Raw genomic sequence first — 18981 nt, 5'->3', positions numbered from 1 at the left:
ATATAAGAGTAAAGTGTCACTCTAAGAAAGGGAACAAGCGCAGACATTTTACATGCCAAAGCTTCAATGCAGTGGAAGTTACTGGGTTTACCACCAAAATACACAGTCTGTGATGTCTGTTTCTTTTCATCTTGTCCACTTCAGGTATTGATTAACCTTAGAAAGTACAGTTTCAGTAGGCATTTCTAAACTAGTGTATTCCATCACTTTTACATTGACTCCTGTGTCTGGCATTGGGACAGTATTTAGCATTATTTCTCAATGTGAAAAAGAGAGAAGTCAAAAAATTACTGGTCCAGAGGTTCTTTCTGTAAAGCACAGATATATTTTCACCCACGGGAAGAAAAAAGTAAATAAGCAGGTTGCTTTGCAACAATGTACTTTATGAAGCTATGAAACTTTAACAGCTATAGACACCCAAAAGCAAAGTGTTCAGGGAGAAACTGTACCAGCAGCACACAATGGATACTGCAGAAAGAAATGGCAAATGCTTGTAGTGGTTGACTCTCTGTTAAGGAGCATGGAGGTGCCCATCCGCTGCCCTGACAGGGAGTCTTAAGAGCTGTTCTGCCTTCCAGGAGCAAAGATCGGAGATGTTGCCAAGAGGGTGCCACAACTTGTCAAGAGCAGACTACTTCTTTTTCATGTGAGCATGAATGACAATGCAAACCAGAGCCTGGGCAAAACCAAGAAAGACTATAAAACCCTGAGGGTGCAAGTGCAAAAATACTGGTGCCCAAGTTATCTTTTCCTCCATTTTTAACAGATAGGAAAGAGTGCAGCCAGAAGAAGACATAATGCAAATCAACTTCCAGTTTCATGGCTGGTGCTGTCATGAGGGTGTTGGCTGTTATGACCATGGAGGACACTTTTTGATGACTACAGTCTGTTAGGGAGGGATGGGATCCACCTGTCTAGAAGAGGCAAGGTAATCTTTGGTGGCAAGCTTGCTACTGTGTGGAGATGTGCTTCAGACTGAAGGACCTTGGAGGTGGGATCCAAAATGGCAATGCTCCATTGCTGCATCCAACTAGGAAATAAACCAGGCCAACCAGAGCAGTGACAAATGTTCCTAAGCTGCCTCCCAGGTAAGACCCAGAAGGCCAGCCATCTCAAGAGTGTGTGTGAACAGAAGGCTGTGGAGTGATCTTATCAATGCATACAAATATGCTAAGGGTGGGTGTGAAGAGGATGGGGCCAGACTCTTTTCAGAGGTTCTCTTTTAGTGGTAACTTAGACCTACCTAACACAAAGGGTTTACATTCCTGGACCTGGGGATGGACCTACCTTCCTGGGGATGAATTCCACTGGCAAAACAAAGGCATTTACCATCATTCAAGCTTTTAGATAAGATAGAATCTACATAAAACCTGTGCCATTCTGGACCAGGACGTGGAAACCTGATTACTTACCTTAAATGGCACTGGATGTCTTCGTAGAGGAACAGATTCTTCTCCTCGGGAGGAAAAGGCTTACCCTTGTCTAGTTGGATTCCTCCAACAGCTCTCTCACTACCTCTAGTGAGAGAAGACAGGCAGTAATACATTACCAAGTTACACACTGGGAGATTCTCAGGATAGGGCATTTTCCATAGAGATAGACTATCTGATATTTCAGAGTTCCTATACTGCTAGGTTTTAACTATCACTACAAGTAAGTATGGGGGTGTCCTGGTTTGAGACCCCTAAAATCCAATTCTCGAGTCCAAGCCTCCCTCCCACATCTCAACCCAGTGTGAGATGGGTTTTCCAGACACTACACAAGACTCAATGTAGGGGGAAAAATAGTAGGAGTATTACAATCACTGTACAAATAAATATTACAATATATCATATACATAATCTTAACTATCTCTCATATGATAAATCAGTATTTACAATGGATCATTCTCTTCTCCCTCCAATAAAAGAAGGGAAAAGGAAAGATCCTTTCCACTCTCAGGGCAGCAGCCTCTCTTCTTCCATGCAGCAGCTGTAACTGGATTGTTGTAGCTAGATCTCTTCCCAATACACACAAGGGGGGGTCTCCTCTCCCCCTCTCAGCCCTTCAGCTCCAATCGAAGGTCTCTCTCTTCCGTGGACTGCGGTAACCGGGACAAAGGTTCGCCTCACCACGTCATATCACGAAGTGCAGAGGCATCTTCGTGATGGTCCCTTTTCCTCAGGGGGTTTACCCCTGAGTCAGAACGTCTTGGGCAGCTTTCAGCTGTAAGCCTTTGCCTCAAGAGTTCTATCAGAGCTCCTGTGATCTGTCTCAGCTACTAGCTTGGCAGCAGCACAGGGGAGGGCCAAGGTCACCCCCCTCCGCATTCCGTCTGGCTGTCCTGGTCCAGCTCCGGGATGTCTTGAGCTTCTTAGCTCCTCTCTCCGGTGCATGCTGCATTTTAGGACTTCCATCCAGTAGGAGTCCACCACCACCTCTCTAGGAGAGGTCTCCAAGGGTTTTGGGGGGTCTGGTTCAGTTCTTACCCCAAAACTCTGTCCGTAGAGCTTAGTTCTGCTCTGTTGCTGGTTCTCTCTCTCTCTCTCTCCTTGCAGGAGTTCTCTCTGTATTGCTGCATGCTTGTTTCTGCTGCTCCTTATCTCCTTCTGGCTCTCTGCCACTGTTCGCCGTCTACTGCTGCTCTGCTGCCGCTTTTCAGTATCTCCTGCTGCTGCTTACAGTGGAGAAACTTCCCCCAGCTCTTAGCTACAGATACCTGGCCCAGTCTAACACTGTTCCAAGTTCCTGCAGCCCCCTAGCTGGGGCTGGGGGGGGCCTAGCCCCCAATGGTGCTTCGGGCCCCTCTCTCTCTCTCCTCATGGTCTCAGAACATGGCCACTCTCTCCAACAACAACTACAAAAACTTTCTTTTCCGGTCTGCTTGTGATATGTTTATATTTTGCAGGAGCGCTGATTGGGTCCACATGTAGTGACACCACCCCCTCAGGGGTTACCATTTTTTTAACTCCGGGGAGAAAACTTTTTTTCCCCCACCACAGGGGGTTTTCAGAATATTTTATTTTTTGAGTTCAACTGTAGGTGTAAATCTTGAACCAGTGCAGCTTATTTAGTTGCAATCATATACTGTTCCAGCCTCAGACAAACTGGTCTGCTAAACTGGTAACACATGTCTTTGCTAGTTCTGAGTGCAGCATGTCCTATCTCTCCATCTATAAATTTAGGTCTGTGCTTCTATTTTTAAACACATACATATCAATCGTGAAAACACTGAAACACTGATCTCATGAGGCAATATTTCTATACTAAGGGAAGTGACATTCTACTTTATTCAATGAGAAATACTTGATTTCTGCCACTAAAATCTCTATTTTCCATTAAAAAAATTAACTATTCACAAAAAACCACATTGTGTCCAGATAGATCAAAGACAATACATTTATTAAACTTCGAGAAAACAACAAAACACTAACATAAGGAAAGTTAAATAGAAATTGAAAGACACATCTTCTGACCTGCATATCATGGCTTGTGTGACCAGTAAAGTACCAAAATGACATTCTGAGTTTGACTGAGGTATTTAACTATTTTTGGCAATAGAAACAGAGTAAGAAACTTCTTTCAAACAAACACAGAGGCATTACTTGCATTAGTGTCTACCATCTATGAAATTTTATATGAAACTAAATAATGTAGCTGTTAGAAAAATATAGCAGCAAATTAGCAGAATATCTAATGCACATTTACCATAAAGTACGTGCTAAACTTAAAAAACTCACCCAGTAGTTGGGCCCAGTCCTGTAGCACTTGGTCACAGAAAGAGCATCAGTGAGTTCAGCTGGAGACATCATAAGCAAGACCTGCATTTGCTGCACATCAAACACTTCTGAAATGAATGTCCCTATCTGCTTTCTAAGAAGAACCCTGCTGTGATGAAACCATGGCCTAGGAGGGTAACTCCTGAAACAACAAAAAGCTCCATCAGGTTCTTAACAAAGAGAGAAGCTTTCCTGACAAGTTTCAGCTTCCTCTCCCTTCCTTCTGAAAGTCTGCCTAATGCAGTCAGAGGAGATGCTGTTAGGCTGCAGAAATGAAAATCTTGTTTGAGCAATACTGCACTTAATCCCCTTGTTCCACTAAAGTATTTTAATCCTGTTTTAGCTTTAAAAATGAACTGCTGGCTAACTGCTGAAGCCCTTAATTTATTTTTTTTTTAATCAAGACTTTATGTGGTACAAATTAATAAATGTAGTGATACCTTTGGCTGTAGAAAGGCTTCAGAAGTTGGTTAAACATGCAGAAACTATGCTGCTAAGTCACCAGAGCTTATTCACGTATTCTCAAAAATGTTCAGTGAAAGTATAGTTGCACAGTGTTTAATACTGTGGTCAACAAAATTTTGTTTATAAAAAGTATATTTTTATTAGCATTAGCTAGAATCTGATGAAGAACAGAATAATTTGTCCAAATATTTTGTATATTTTAAAGTTTTATACAGAACTTTAAATTGCATGTATATTTCTATAGTAGCTACCATTAGAAAGTGATAGAATCTGTTCCTTTAAGTTTCTACAATATTTCAAAATTTCTCTACAGGTTTCTTTGGAGGTATAAAATGGCTCTGTAAAAAATTTTTTTTCTTTTAGTTGCGAACAAAACTTTTATAAAACAGAAAACTCCTTTTTAAGACTGCAACAATTACATTCCTTAAGTGGGCCATCATAATTGAACTACAGTGTGCAGGGTAGTAGAAAATATTTATGGGTTTATGACTAAGATATTAAAATATATTTTATTAATTTATATAAATCAAAATAGATGTGTTATTTAGTCGAGCTACTTCTGGTTTTCACCTATATATGATCAATTCCCAATTATTGATATAAAGATCTCTGCCAACAGCACTTTTTTTCTAAATTCTTAGACTTTAAATCACCTGATTTTTAGCTTTATCAAAATGCACTGTATATTAAACATAGTAATTTCAATGTTTAGTATCACAAAAATCAACAACCACAAGAACAAGACAAAACAGCCTTAAGACAAATTCATAGATAATATTTACAAAACACGATAGGAATATTTTGATGTATATTTCATGTTGCAACATTTCAGATACAATTATAGGAACCACAAGAAACTTTTAGACTTCATTTTGGTTTCAGCATACAAGCCCAAACTGACTCTCTGCTGTGAAATACTGCACACAGTCAAAATAAGAGCTACGGCATGATTTTGTTCAGCTGGTCTGTGCTCACGTAACCAGAGGACATGTTGAATTCCTTGTCTGGCACTGGCAACGCAGTTGCATTGAGCACAAGGCCTTGTGGAGAGTGAACGATATGAATAGACGTGTAGTCTGGGACTGGCATCTCTGAAATTGGGGTTTCTGCTGTTGAAGCTCCAAGATTGACACCAGTAGTGGTAAGGCTCTCTGTGGTGAAGTAGGCATCTTCGTTACAGCTTTGTTCCTGAACGTGTGGCTCATCCTCTTCGTGGGAAGTCACAGCAATACATTTTTTCACATCTGCTTCACAGAAATAGGTGTTGTCGATGGTGAAGTTTTGTTCTGTGCAACCTTCACGCTGTGCTCTCCCCACCTTGGATTTCTGTCCTGGTGAAAGTACAACCCTGCCTGCTGGAGTAATATCACTCACTTGCGCATAAAAGTCAGTGTTTGTCAGTGAATTATGGTTACTTATCTGGGGATGGACCGATGGACGAAGTGAGTCAGTGCTGTCTGCAAAGGGTGGCCACAGCTGGATGTTTTCAGACTGAGCATTCATATGCCGGTGTTGGGTGTCTGTGTTGGCAAGGCTTGCAAGTGACTCCTCCTCATCTTTTCTATCAAGGCACAGGAGATCCTCTTCTTTATCAGTAACCTTTTTGAACTGATCACTATCAGAGATGGCATCACATGTGTCGCTTGCACTGAAGTCTGTCTCTGGAATATCTGGTTCACAACAACTGGCCCGTCCAGAATCATCATCCTTTGCTCCCAAGCAACTGTGAGATTTCAGGTGATCTTCACTCAGGAGCCTGTCAGTATCTGAGACTCTGTTCTTTTCATCAGGGTCTTCTATGTCCAACTCAATAAACTCAACCCACAAGTCATCATTGTATAGCTTTGTCTTGTAGTCACCATGGCTGGCTAAGATGGAGTTCACTTCATCTAGCTTTCCCTTCTATAAAGCAAGAAAAAAAAAATTATATGGAAAATAACAAAAATGCTTGTACTTTTTATGATATTAATTTATGCAAAGGTGACTATAACTAATGTTATAATTGCAAAGGGCTTTAACATTATTTTATACAAACAGTGGCAGTTCACCCCATGTCAGAATTTTCTTCTACAAAATTTTTCTGCCTAGGACAACAAATACTACAAATATTCCCACTGTAGATTTTAGAGCTCAGTATTACCTTCAACAGATCTGGGTCAATCCCTTTAATCTTTGGAACTGGCACAGGAGGAAAAATAAGCATTTTTAACCTGGAAAAAAAATTATGGTTTTTAATTGACAGTGGTCTTTTTTTTAGGAAGTTAGAAAGAAGACAGGCTTACATTGTTTATACTTAATTACTTCAAAATCTAAATGTTTGAAAATTCAATTTCAAGTATCTCTAATGAAAAGAATTATTGCTTTTTCTCACTGCAAATTAAGAAACAAATTTTCTGCAAGCTTCCTTGTTGAAATCACAGTTATGAGGGAATCCACTTTGGAGTCTAGTCTGATAATTCAGTGCTATATAGTAAATTCCTAGAGCTCTGTGAATAGTTTCCCTTTTTACCTACTTTTCAATGGAACCTGACACAACTATCAATATGCAGTAACTTCCCCCAAATTTTTTTTCATGAACAGAGCAGCCTTGCATAAGCCCAATAAATTTGAATAGGAGAACAGAAGATAGGAATTGGTGTAAAGAGTGAATTACTTTAAAATTAATAAATAAAACAGAAAAACAACTGCAAAAATTTAGGCTAGTATTTTGCTATCTCTATGACACATCTGTTTTCTGAACAAGAAATAAAGGCAGGGTTTTACCCTTGTAGAGAAAGGACTAGTAACTTGCTTATGCATTTGCGTGCTGTGGAAATACATATTATTCTAATCCTTCATACAGCACGCTCCTTATTCTTCAAGGGGACAAAACTTCGCCCCCCAAAAAGAAACAACACCCTAATAGGAGGATGCTTTTCCATTAATAATAATCCAACAATAACAGGATATGTCTATTCTTTCCATTTTATCTCCCTGCTTTCTCTGCAAACAGATAAACTGTAGTTCTCAAAAGGAAAATCAGCATTCTTTTTATACTGGGTTAGTTGACAATTTTAGAAAGTGAGCTGTGGGAATGGTAGATACAAATCCACGTATTGGTTCTGCTGCATTGTTAGTGACCTTGGTGAGGTCTGGAGAGGATCACAGGAGTCTTAAAAAGAGCTAGAGAGAAATTTACGCACCTTTGGCTTAACAATGACAGCTCCAAATTCCCCAGCTGCTTTTTGTTTTTGGGCAGACCTTCAATGTTCTGCCCAACAAGCCTAATAAGAGCCAGAAATGCAGTAATTTTCCACCCAATCCCTGGAGGAGTAGTGTTATACGTGCACTGGCTGGGCTATCAGCGTACCAGTTTAAGACTTGGACTTACAGTCAAATCCACAAATCAGCTATTCTGACAGGACTGGGCATTGCTTCTAATGAAACAGACAAAGGATTTTACCACTTGCTGCCTCGAGAAATCATTCAGGAGGGAGAAATATGCTCTGCTTCTTTCTTAGCCTAGCATAATTCAAGCTTTCATCTCTCAACTCTAATGACCTAAACCTAAGGCATCTGTCCTAGAGAGCCTCGCTCAGGTCCTGTGAGATCAGAACCCAGGAAAATATGACTTGGTATCTTTTCAGAATCAGGAGAAAACCGAGTGGATATTTTGCATTATGGAAAACTTATGCAGCCTGCTTTTCTGCTGAATACATTGCTATTCCACTACCACATGCTCCAGTTTGAAGAAAAGGGTGCAGACTCACGGGTTCAGAATAACATTCCACGTGAAGGGTCCTCAGTGCAGAAAAGCCTCCTTTAGCAGTCATAATTCCCATGGAAGATATTTATAACTCTGATCAGCCCTCAGGATTTCCTGTGACCAAGCCACTCCTTGCTCAGTGTGCTGACCTTAGTGAGTTTCTAGTCCCACATGCGAGTTGTTCTTGCCCCATTCTGACAAGTCAAAATTTTGTTATGAATTGGATCAGGAGCCTTGCTCTTAAATCTGGGATTGGGATGATATTGCAGGGAGTGGCTTCCTGAAATTAAACTCCACCAAAGCAGAGTGCTGCTGCCTAAATTATTTTTTTAGATCTGCTCCAACTGCATGACATTCTTTTAATTTCAATGATTTGTCCTTTGTGCAAAACACCCAAGTGTTTACTTTCAAAGTGTATATACAAGGCACTGACAACAGGCATGTGTGCACTGGTCTTGCCCATGGTGTTGTTTCATAGTTTAGAACAGTACTGGTATGACGTCCAAGCTGAATACTGCCAAAACCTATCCCTGAACCACATATTAGGGGATTAATACACTTTGAGACCATACTGTCATTTTTATATGTTTGATTGTTTCATTTTTATAAATGACACCATTTTATAATTTTTACATACAACACAATTCTGTGCTTTGTTTCATTTTATTCCTGTTATTTAAAGGAGCTGCAGTCTATCCACAGAGACCAAATATTCCCCTAGGACTCAAGCTCTTTGCCTTGGCTTGATGAAATAGAGATTAGTGGAATGGTCTAAGAACAAAATCAAATATACAGATATAGGTCTGTAGGAAACTTTTGAACAACGTGTGGGTAAAAAATAGTATGTTCTGCAATGCAAGAGGAAGAGGAGCATTCAACATAATCAGATTCACACTGCAGAAGGCCCCAGTGTACATGCAGCTTATAAGAATAGACAACAATATTTAAAATAGTTCCTAGTCCCCCAAATTTGAAATAATTCAAGAACCTTTTTTATCATGCTACAGGTACATAAAATCTGACAAATAAAAACTCTCTACCTTGGTTGTTTAGACAGCACGATTAAGATCACTGTTACAGCCAGCCCACATGCTCCGAAGGTAACAATTAAGAACCATGGAAACCCAATTTCTGAAACAACAGAACACAAATGTGTTATCAGAAATCTGCATCTCTGTCACATCTTTAATTTCAACCTTCTCTTCTACCACCTGAGTATCCCAAAGTGGTAAAAACTGACGGAATTTTTGGTTACTTAAACGTGAAAGTTCTATGTACTGAAGAAATAAAAATATGTTTTTGGTCTCTCAATATTTTTCATACTCCACTGAGACTCCTGGCAAGACCAGACTGATTTTATAAACTAAACAAGATCTTAGTAAAGAGAATACTTGTAGCAAAACTAGCCATGAGGAACATTCTGCCTGCTTGGAACATGCTATCAAGTAGTCCTGATGGCATATAATACACTTATTCATCCAAGCTGAGAGAACATTACTAATAGCACACTAAATCATAGGTAAACTATATTTCTCTCATAAAAACTAGAGTGCGGTGGTGTTAAAAAGCACACTACTTCTCTAAAGGTTGAACATTATGTTGTGAATCATCAGCTGAGGAAAAAAATCTCCCTTTTATTTACCTGGCATGTGGTAACAAAAAGTGTAGAAATTAATTGAGAAATGCAATTTAGTAGGAATGAAGAACAATGCTGATAAATGAAATGTTTTATCCCTTAACTACTAGCAATTCCATTATACTTGAGCTGACACTGTAGAATACAAAGCATAAAGAAATTTATTCCGCCTTTAGTCTTAGATTTTTCTCACTTGTTCCCAATTGCAACTTTTCCATACAAACTTCACTCTTTTTTTAGGCGAAGGAACGCTGGACAGAAAGCTTTAGACCTCTACACATGATCATGAGTGAACTTTCAGAAAAAAAAAGAAATCGAAAATTCAGGTACGAGTTTGAGTCCTGCGTTCCAAGTTTAGATTTTGACTAGATGTGCTTTCAGGCATGAATTAAAGTCTTTATGGATATGTCTGTGTTAAACAAGTCTCTATTTTAATGGAGAAACAGAAAGTCCTTGTCATGTCAGTGAGACCAGCAGATGCCTAGCTGCTTCAAAAAGTAAGAATATTGCATTAGAATGTAACTACTTTAAATTTTTAATACATGGAAACCTACAGTTTAATTGTATTCCTTAAGATGATATATAAAACAGGCAAAAATAAATTCTCAATCAAATCAGCTCACTACTGCTGTGTGAGATGTGTGGATATGTATCACCTTGGAGAATCTCAGCTGCAGTGACTGAAGAAAAGGGCCATTGTAGGATGGCCCTAGATTTCTATAGGATTTTAATTTTGTTCATATAAAAATCTTGACAATGTAATGCAATGTAATAAAATGATGCCACATGTACAGAACATCAGTTTTTCCGAAAAATTAGGTAAGAAAACTAGTAATAGGAAGAGTTAAAAAGGAGAATCTAGCAAGGTTTTAAAAGATAAGAGTTATGAGTTGTTTTATTTAACATCTTTACTACCCTGGAAAATGAAGTGAAATATGTTAAAATATGTTCTGAAGACCTCATATTTTAAAGAGTTAATTTAGTAGCTCAGACCCAAGAACACTTTAGGAAAAGGCACTGTCTCATTCCTTCAACAGAAAAAATGTGGTGATCAATGACTGTTTCTTCTTCTGTCTTTAATAGCACTTTAAAACAAGTACAAGTCAGAAGCAAGAACCAGAAAACCACTCACTGTCCTTCATAGTAGCAGGATGATCAGAAAAACACAATTCTGCTAACAAACTTAGCCAACAGCATAACACTTTAGCAGAAGAGACAATTCTTCTCTTTGCTACTGAAGTGCTCATTTGAAATGATGAAGTATGAGATTTAACTTTGTTTTATACTCTGTAAAATGTGCAATAGCAGTTATGTGTGATTCTCAAAGCTATCTGTATTTTTGCTCTAGGATGAGGTGTGAATGTCTTGGTGAGGTTAATTCTGAGTTTGCATATAGAACTTGTACATTCTCAATCTCACCAAATTATTTTCATGTAGTAGGCTGAGTAATCTAGCTATTCAACCATACAATATTGATGGTAAGGAGAAAAATACCCCCCCAAACTCTGAAAAGGCAAGAATCACAGTTTTAAAAATACTTTATTTACCTTCAGAACGAACACATTCGCTGCCCAGTTGAGAAAAAGATACATAAACGATTTCACTGAACTCCCCAAATTTTTCAGAGGTTTGTTGTCTTGATCTGAGTCGTATCTCATAATCTCTTCCCATCTTCAGAGAGTACAGTGGAACCATTGTTGAGACCCTGGGTGTTAACTACAGAGACAGAGGGACTGTGATTAATTTGTTTGAGTTGTACTGGCAATTTTACATTGTTTCTTGATTTCAGAAAATTTGAAGGCATTTTTGCTACTCTAAATTGTAAGGATACCACAAGAAGAGTTCAGAGAAAATTCACACCATTTACTTTTGACCTACTGGTCATCAGTCATTGCTGTGATTCAGGGGACCAAAAGTGGAGAATCCAAGCTCTCTGTAGGAGTGAAGAAAGGCAGCTTCCCCCAGTTACATGCCATAAGTAGGTGGTGTGAACATCTCTCACTGATCTTATCAAGTTGTAAATACTTTTTACCGTTATAACACAACATTACTTATGGCAAAGAGCCAAAAATGTTGTTAAAATAACACAGGAGTTTTAAAAGTAGTGCAATCTCCACTACAGAATTAATGGTTCTAACTAGACATATTGCATGTTACAAATGTTTTTATCTGGAGAACACTGCATAGGTCTCAAAATCTTCAACTATATGTTAAATGTGATAATGGAGACTGTGTGAGAGAGCTGGCACCAGATTGTTGGTCTTTGAAACTTCTATATTAACTGCAACACAGATACTGCTGAATATCAAACTATTTAGGAAATCACATTAGAAGTCTTAATAAGTGAAATTTCTCTCTTTTTCTATTAATCCTCTAAGAATATGTATTTTAGCTTCAACAGTCCAATAAAAGTATACAAAAATAAGGAAAATGTGCTCAAAATAGAAATCCATGTGGCAGATGTTATGTTCTACTTTTACTTCAGAATCAAGGATGATACCAGCAAAAACTCACCATGGGCTAAGACTAAAAACACCTGGAAATCAGCAGCCATTGGGAATTTGAAGGAAGCTTTAACAACATACTCTGTAGCTACATAATCTAAACTTGAGACAGTAGCTATGATCTGTGGAGTTCTCTGATCCCTGGTGCCTCCCGACTCCAGTGTTCTGAGAGCCACCCAGGGAGATTTCGAAGGAGGCAGTGGTCTCAGGCAGACTGCTTTTCTCTTCTAGTAGTTGAGCACAAGATCATGGAGAACCATTGCTCTATGCCCTAAAGATTTTTAACATCTGAAGAATATCCAGCACTGGAAAGGAAATTCAATAGATACTTATTTCATTCATTGTGGCTATGAAGCCACAAAAAACAGTTCACTGAAGTTTTACAAGTAGGTTTACATGCATCCCAAATAATGGTGTCACTTGGAAAAAGCAGTATGCAGACTAAATTAGAGCCTTTGTGAAAGAAACTTGGATGGAGCAAGATGTATAGACTGCGAAAAGTTCAGCATGAACTGAATAGATGAATAGCACTTGTCATGCATTAAATCAAGTAAAAGCCATATGAGAGAGACATGATAAAATAGAACTAATAAAAATGCATGACAGCATACAGCAAAATCATTTGAAGTATGTGAAGGGGAGCTTGGAGTCAGACCACTGGACTTACTGCATGCAGTTCAGTCAGGTCAGTGTACAGGGAGTGATGCTTGTGATTGACATACTGAAGAAAAGCGCGACAAATGTGCTGTCACGCTGGGCTGTGTGATTGCACTGCCTCATGAATCTGGCCCTGTAAGAGGGGGTTAACACAGAGTGCAGAGCAGTCGTTCTATCATTAGCCAGCTGGAGCCCCTGGGACACGAGGAGTGCCCACTGGGATGGAGTCATCAGGGGCAGAGGCTGGCCCAGGCACAACAGGCATCACAGCAACCAAGGCAATGGCTTTCACAACTTTAACAGAAGAATGGTGAGAACTGGGAGATGGGCAGTACTAGAAAAAGGTTCAGAGGTAACCTGGGAAGGAATAACACAGGATTGGGCACCTGAACAACACAGGGAGACATTGGCTATATATCCAGTGCAGTGCAGGAAGATGAGTTTCTCATCCCTCGGAGTAGCAAACCCTGTCTCTCAGCCACACTGATGTATGGACTCAAAGGAATTCAGCTCTGGAGTTAATACTCCATGCATCCCTGCCCTAAGTGCACTTGGCTGCAGTATGAAATTTTTCCAGCAAAAATTCAAAAGATAATGAGAGCCAGCAGAGTCCTCCCTGTTTCAGCCCTCTTCACAGCCCCACTGAGCTGTGATCACCAATTTCATCCTATATTAGGTGGATCTGAGCCTGGGTTGGTTGGGTTTTTTTGTTTGTTTTTGTTTGTTTGTTTGTTTTAATAAGTCAAAAGATCAGGTCAATCCAAAATATAATAACTAAAGCAAAATTAGACTTTCAAGACTCCTTATCACAAATACATTTTTGGCATTCATAGACACTCCATTATGAAGTCACCATTCTTCCCTACTGTTCAGCTGATGGGTGTTTTCACACCTTGTTTAAAAAACAAAACAGTCTCACAGGGTGTGCTAGTCAGGACTAGAAGACATGGACAGGCACAAGAGGGGACAGAATTTTAGTCTAGTGAATGTAATGAGTAACAGTTCAAGGTAAGGGGGTAGAATTTTAAAAAGATATCCAGCAAGAAGCAGGTAACAATAATGGATTTTTTTCAAACTGTGAGACAGGTTGCATTTGTCTCTGTCTCACGAACACCCATTATGTGAGGGTTCAGATTTTATTGTTTTTAGGATTTTATTTTTTCTGTTTTCTCAGAAAATAATTTTGGTCCTCTTATCAATATAACTTACTGTTATAACACTTCACTAATTAATGTTTTAGTCCTCTTTCAATTAATAACTTATCTATTTTCAATTAGTAAATGTATTGAAAAAATGAATGCTATACATGAAAAATCAAACAATCATCCCAAAACATATGAAAAAATTACAAACAAGTCTCAGCAAAGGAGAGACCTAATACAGTATTAAGTACTATAAATTAGTTTTTGTATTACTTATATGTACAAAGCATTATGGTATATTTAAGCAGTCAAAGATCATCCTTTGTGTAAAACGTTAGTAATAACTAGACATGTATAACTAGATAATGTGTAAGTAGACATTTATCTCTACTGCTGCAACACTCATTACAGAAGATATTTGTAGCAAGGGATGCAAAGAGTGAAATTGGAGCACTGCTCCAATGCTGTTATTCATAGATTTGCTATTGTCCTAGGCCAGACTAGGATTTTGTTCAGAAATTTTGTCTTTGATAGCGCCTCAGGGAATTATGCCATATTTGTACTCTTAAGCTGAAAGGCACAAAACTGTACAACATATACATCTGAAGACAACATAATCTTTAGTAGTATGCTTGTTGAGGCAAGTATAGTATTCAGCAATTCCTTGTCTGTTTTCTGAAAGAAGAAACACTGATCTTCCAACCTTTGCTCTCCTGAAAAGAACTATTCTGAAGGCATTCTGGAATTATTGATGGCACTAGAGCAAGAGCATAGCTTTATGAGGGTATTTATAAGACTGATATCTAAAGGCTTATTAAAACATCATCAAAAATGTGCATTTTTGAAGAGACAGAGGTAATGACACTTTCTTTGGAAAATCTGCAGATTTTCAACTTCTTAAGGAGTATTTTTTTACTGCCTAAATTTAACTCATTTCATAGGCTATATAGTAAGTACAGCTTAAACCAGTAAAGAGGGAAATATAGACACGAATTAGGAAAAAAATTACAGACATTATAGGTCTGTTTGGCTGTACACTTACTAATAAGGAGCAGACTAAAGAGAAAATGCTAACATTGAGAAAAACCACAGGTGAGGAGCGAGCCAAGGTCTTTCAGAGGCAAGCAAAACAGTTTGACTATGTTTCAATTGGTAAATTTGCCTTTTGTAGACTAAGACAAATTCATAACAGTATTATCTGCTTTCTTTCAGTTAACTCATTCATATTAAAAAGAAAGCAAAGGAAGGATTATGCTCTGAAATGATGTTATTACTGCATCAAAGAAGAGATCTCCGTATGTAAATACACCACAACACACTGGTATTTAGCCCACGCATTCAGGTAAGATGGGTACAATTTCTTCCCTGTAACAGAAAAACTAACTTCTCAAACTAAATACATTAAAAGGTAAGTGATTTTCAAAAAGAAAACTTAAAAGATTTAGAGGATAGGTACTTTATAGTTTCATAGACTATCCATATAGTCACAAATTTCCCCTTACTATCTGGTATAAAATCTGTACATCTTATCTGTGTTGAATTACTTTTATTTGCTTATTGTATCAAATCTTAAATTGCAACTCAAAGCTTTTCTATCCTTTTTTTCCTCTTTTTTATTCTACTGAAATGATAATTATAAATACTGAAACTTTACAGTTACTGTAAAGACTCGGAAGAATCTGGACAGATGTGGTGACATTTTCCAATCAAAATATTCCTTGTTCCAACTACTAAAAAACTGTGCACTGTTCAAATAGTTGAAGTTTCAGAAAACAACAGAAAAACATTTTATCCTTGAAAACTTGCATATTTCTATATTTGACTATTCTTGACTATTTTTATACTTTCTAATCTAACACAAGTGTTTCGGGTTTTTTATTATCCAGCATGCCAACTACCTTGACACATAAAGTTACAATATTTGCTAGAAAAATGTCAGAAAAAATATGGTCATATTGTTTGAGAATTGAGGTATAACCTAATTAGCAATTACAAACCTGTTGTTTTTTATAGTGGTACAAACGTGTTAGGGAGAGAACAAGCCTGCACTGTATTATACTATTGTATAATAAATATTTGCTTCATACCTCCTTCCATTTTGTCTCATTAACTTCTTTGTACTGCAATTCATACTCCAGAGTAATCCATCCCTTCTGAACATCTGCTGTTGGTGGTGGATCCCATCTTACCTGGATATCCGCATGGATCCCAGTCTGACTAGTATTTAGCAGAGTCCAGTTAATGTGGACAGGGGGATCAGGTAGTACTGTTTAAACAGAGTATTTGGAATAGAAGTTTTCAATGTGAAGTCACTACACACTGTTAAATGATTTCAGGACTTAAAAAACATATTAACCATGTATTTCCTCCCTAAAATCTAATGAAAGTCAATGACAAAATCCCTGCAGGTTTAGTAACAAGAAGGTACCCTGCCATTGGCAGTAGGCATGCTCTAATAAAGCAGACTAGAAATGTATTACCTATTAAAATATATTTCCGAATAGCAGATTATTAATCACTGAGACATAAACGATTCTCCATCAAAATTTAAATCTAGACTTCTGAATAGAAATAAAAACAGTAATTGGAATAACACAGAAAGACAAATATTTGATAACTAATATAGAAGTACATAACTATGATATCTGAAAAAATTGATCTATATTTGTTCAACTTAATAAAAGAAAGCAGTGGGTATTCTAGTCACTTGTAGGAATAAATTAATTGCATATGCATACACCACCACTCTGAACAAGCAATAACATCTGCAAAGTCCCAGACAGTCATAATTCTTATTGTCATAAACAGAAATTCTAGCTTAGAAATGCTAAACATCCTGATTCTGTAGATTAATGTTGATTCAGGAACAAAAACTGTTTTGGTTCCAGAGCTTTGCAGAATCAAGGTTTTAACACTCTCCTTGCTGGACAAGGAGATGTAGCATCCATTAGAAAAGACTCAGTGTGACAGCAAAGGCAAGCTCATTTGAGCTTGCACATATTTGAGAGACCACTAGTATTCAGAAAAAGAAACCACATATTTGCTTTTATCCTTTTAGCTTTTTTCCAATCTGGGCAATATTTTCTGGTGTGGATCACATTATAGACCTTACAAAATCACATCCCTTCCTATATTCCATATTTTTTAGATACTAACTTTCCTGAGAGGCAAAATTTAAATACAGTAAGAATAATGTGAAAGCTTATAGAGGTAAGATACATAATGGAAGCATACCTATTTCATCAACACTGAAACATTTTTGATCAAATACTTGATTTTTACTGGCAAGCCGAACACAATATGGTACCCAAATAGAGGTGTAGGACACGTTGAAATAACAGCTGTTTTCCCCTGATGTGATATAATCAGGGCATTCTTTCCAGTCCTCATCAATACTAGAATGACAACAAAAACGTAATATATGTGAGAGAGAGGTTTACAGATCTTACACAGGACAAACTGTAGACGTTACAAGACACACTGTTAAAAGCTGTAACCTTTATAAAAGTAAGAAAAACATATAAATATTGATGGTGATTTACAATGAAACCACTCTGCAAGCAACCTGAACAACTGAGTTTAGGTACTCATGTACTGTTAGTGGCATTTCTGAGCTTTGGGTACTGCTTCCAAGAGCACTGATCACTCACACTTGGGAAAGTGCCTGAGGGTGGATGCTGCAGGAGACCTAGCACAAACCAACTCAGGACTACAGGATGTGAAAGAAGAGAAAGACAGTGCTGTGAGTGAGGAAGACCTACAGAACTTCTAAAACACAAGCTTGGAACTACCAGCAAGAACCTTTTATATTTTTTTTTCTGACTTTGTTCAAATATTCATAAATGTTCTTCATAAATGTAAATAAAAGAATTGCAGCAGGAAATATCATATGCATTTCAGATCTTAAAAAAAGACAAAGCAAAAGTTATACAGACTAGCATGAACTCTCAGACTGAGATAGTGTCATTTTAATACAGCCAAGCTTAAACTACTCAATAGGTTCCAAAAAGTCTTCAGTTAAAGCAAAATGGGAATGGCTAAATTGTTAGGAATAGTCCATAAGAAAAGAAACACACATTTATTCAGCATTTCTGAAGTCACTTTAGAAAAACAAATCTCATGGTGAACAGACCTGCTGCTGCTGGTTTTTATCTTGATACTATCTTTTCAAGAATTACTGTCTTGGTTTGTTAAAAAATGTGCACCATAAATGCCTATTCTTACTAAGAGCCATTGAAGCTGTACAGAAGGATGATTAAATCAATTAAGCCAAGTGCAGCCTTCAGTACTGGAGTAGGTGCTTAGAAACTAAAAAGGCAGATGCTACATAAAATGAGTAGGAAGCATTTCTGCCACTGGTCTTGTGCCTAGCTGATGAGACCAGACACTGTTCTGAACAAAGTGCTGCAACTCTGTCAGACTCAGGACTTGATAAAGGTGTACACAATTAGATCCTATGGCTTCTGAAAGCAGAACACTAGTTTAGACAACAGAGTTAGGTCCTGAGCCTTAACTGTAGCTTGCACACTGAAGCAGAAATATTTTTACCACATCTTTTATTGCAGTATTCTAATTTCTAGGACAAACATTAAATATATCATCTGCTCAGTGTACCTGGTACTGCTTTATTGTAGAGTTTAATTGATTTTTAAAGTTTGTAATCTCATGGTATATGTCAGCCAAACATTTACACTTAAATAGTGAGTCTTTGCCCATTGCAGAGGGGTTGGAAAATAGGTGAACTTTAAGGTCTCTTCCAACCCAAACCATTCTATGATTTTATGATTTCTGAGAGGTCTCAGAAGAGTAATGAAGAAAGCCAGTCTTGCCATTAGGCTCAAGTTTGCTATGCAGATGTATCATCATCATCACAAAGTGTGGGTAGATCAAAAAGACTGAAACTCTGTTCATTAGAGGGAACAGAAACTCACATCCCCCTGTTCCTGTGAACAAAAGGCCTGTTTTCATTAATAGCCATTAGTGGTAATGTCTATGTCCTCTTTCAGGATAATCATTATAACAACCTGATAATTAAAAAAGTTTCAGTGGGACATGAATGATAATTGAACAGGCC

At 37.9% G+C, this 18981-nt stretch overlaps 1 protein-coding gene across 7 annotated transcripts in view; it reads right to left on the bottom strand.

Annotated features, from left to right (window-relative positions):
- Window positions 1-3354: 3354 nt before the first annotated feature.
- The window catches only part of GHR (growth hormone receptor), a 164953-nt gene continuing 149326 nt past the window's right edge, over window positions 3355-18981 (bottom strand). For 6 of the 7 annotated variants that reach the window (XM_032676934.1, XM_032676933.1, XM_032676936.1 and 3 more), the window contains 6 exons: window positions 17142-17302; window positions 15995-16173; window positions 11152-11320; window positions 9009-9099; window positions 6364-6433; window positions 3355-6125 (listed from right to left, as the gene is read on the bottom strand). In XM_032676934.1, the coding sequence (XP_032532825.1) occupies window positions 5163-6125; window positions 6364-6433; window positions 9009-9099; window positions 11152-11320; window positions 15995-16173; window positions 17142-17302 (1633 nt within the window). In that variant the 3' untranslated portion in view covers window positions 3355-5162. The remainder of the gene's footprint in view (window positions 6126-6363; window positions 6434-9008; window positions 9100-11151; window positions 11321-15994; window positions 16174-17141; window positions 17303-18981) is intronic. The other variant, XM_032676938.1, reaches the window with a different exon arrangement.

Source organism: Chiroxiphia lanceolata, chromosome Z (genome assembly GCF_009829145.1).
Source record: "Chiroxiphia lanceolata isolate bChiLan1 chromosome Z, bChiLan1.pri, whole genome shotgun sequence".
In the NCBI taxonomy this organism is placed as follows: Eukaryota; Metazoa; Chordata; class Aves; order Passeriformes; family Pipridae; genus Chiroxiphia; species Chiroxiphia lanceolata.
The sequence above is the reverse complement of the archived record's forward strand: the minus strand, read 5'-3'. Positions and strand labels throughout refer to the sequence as shown.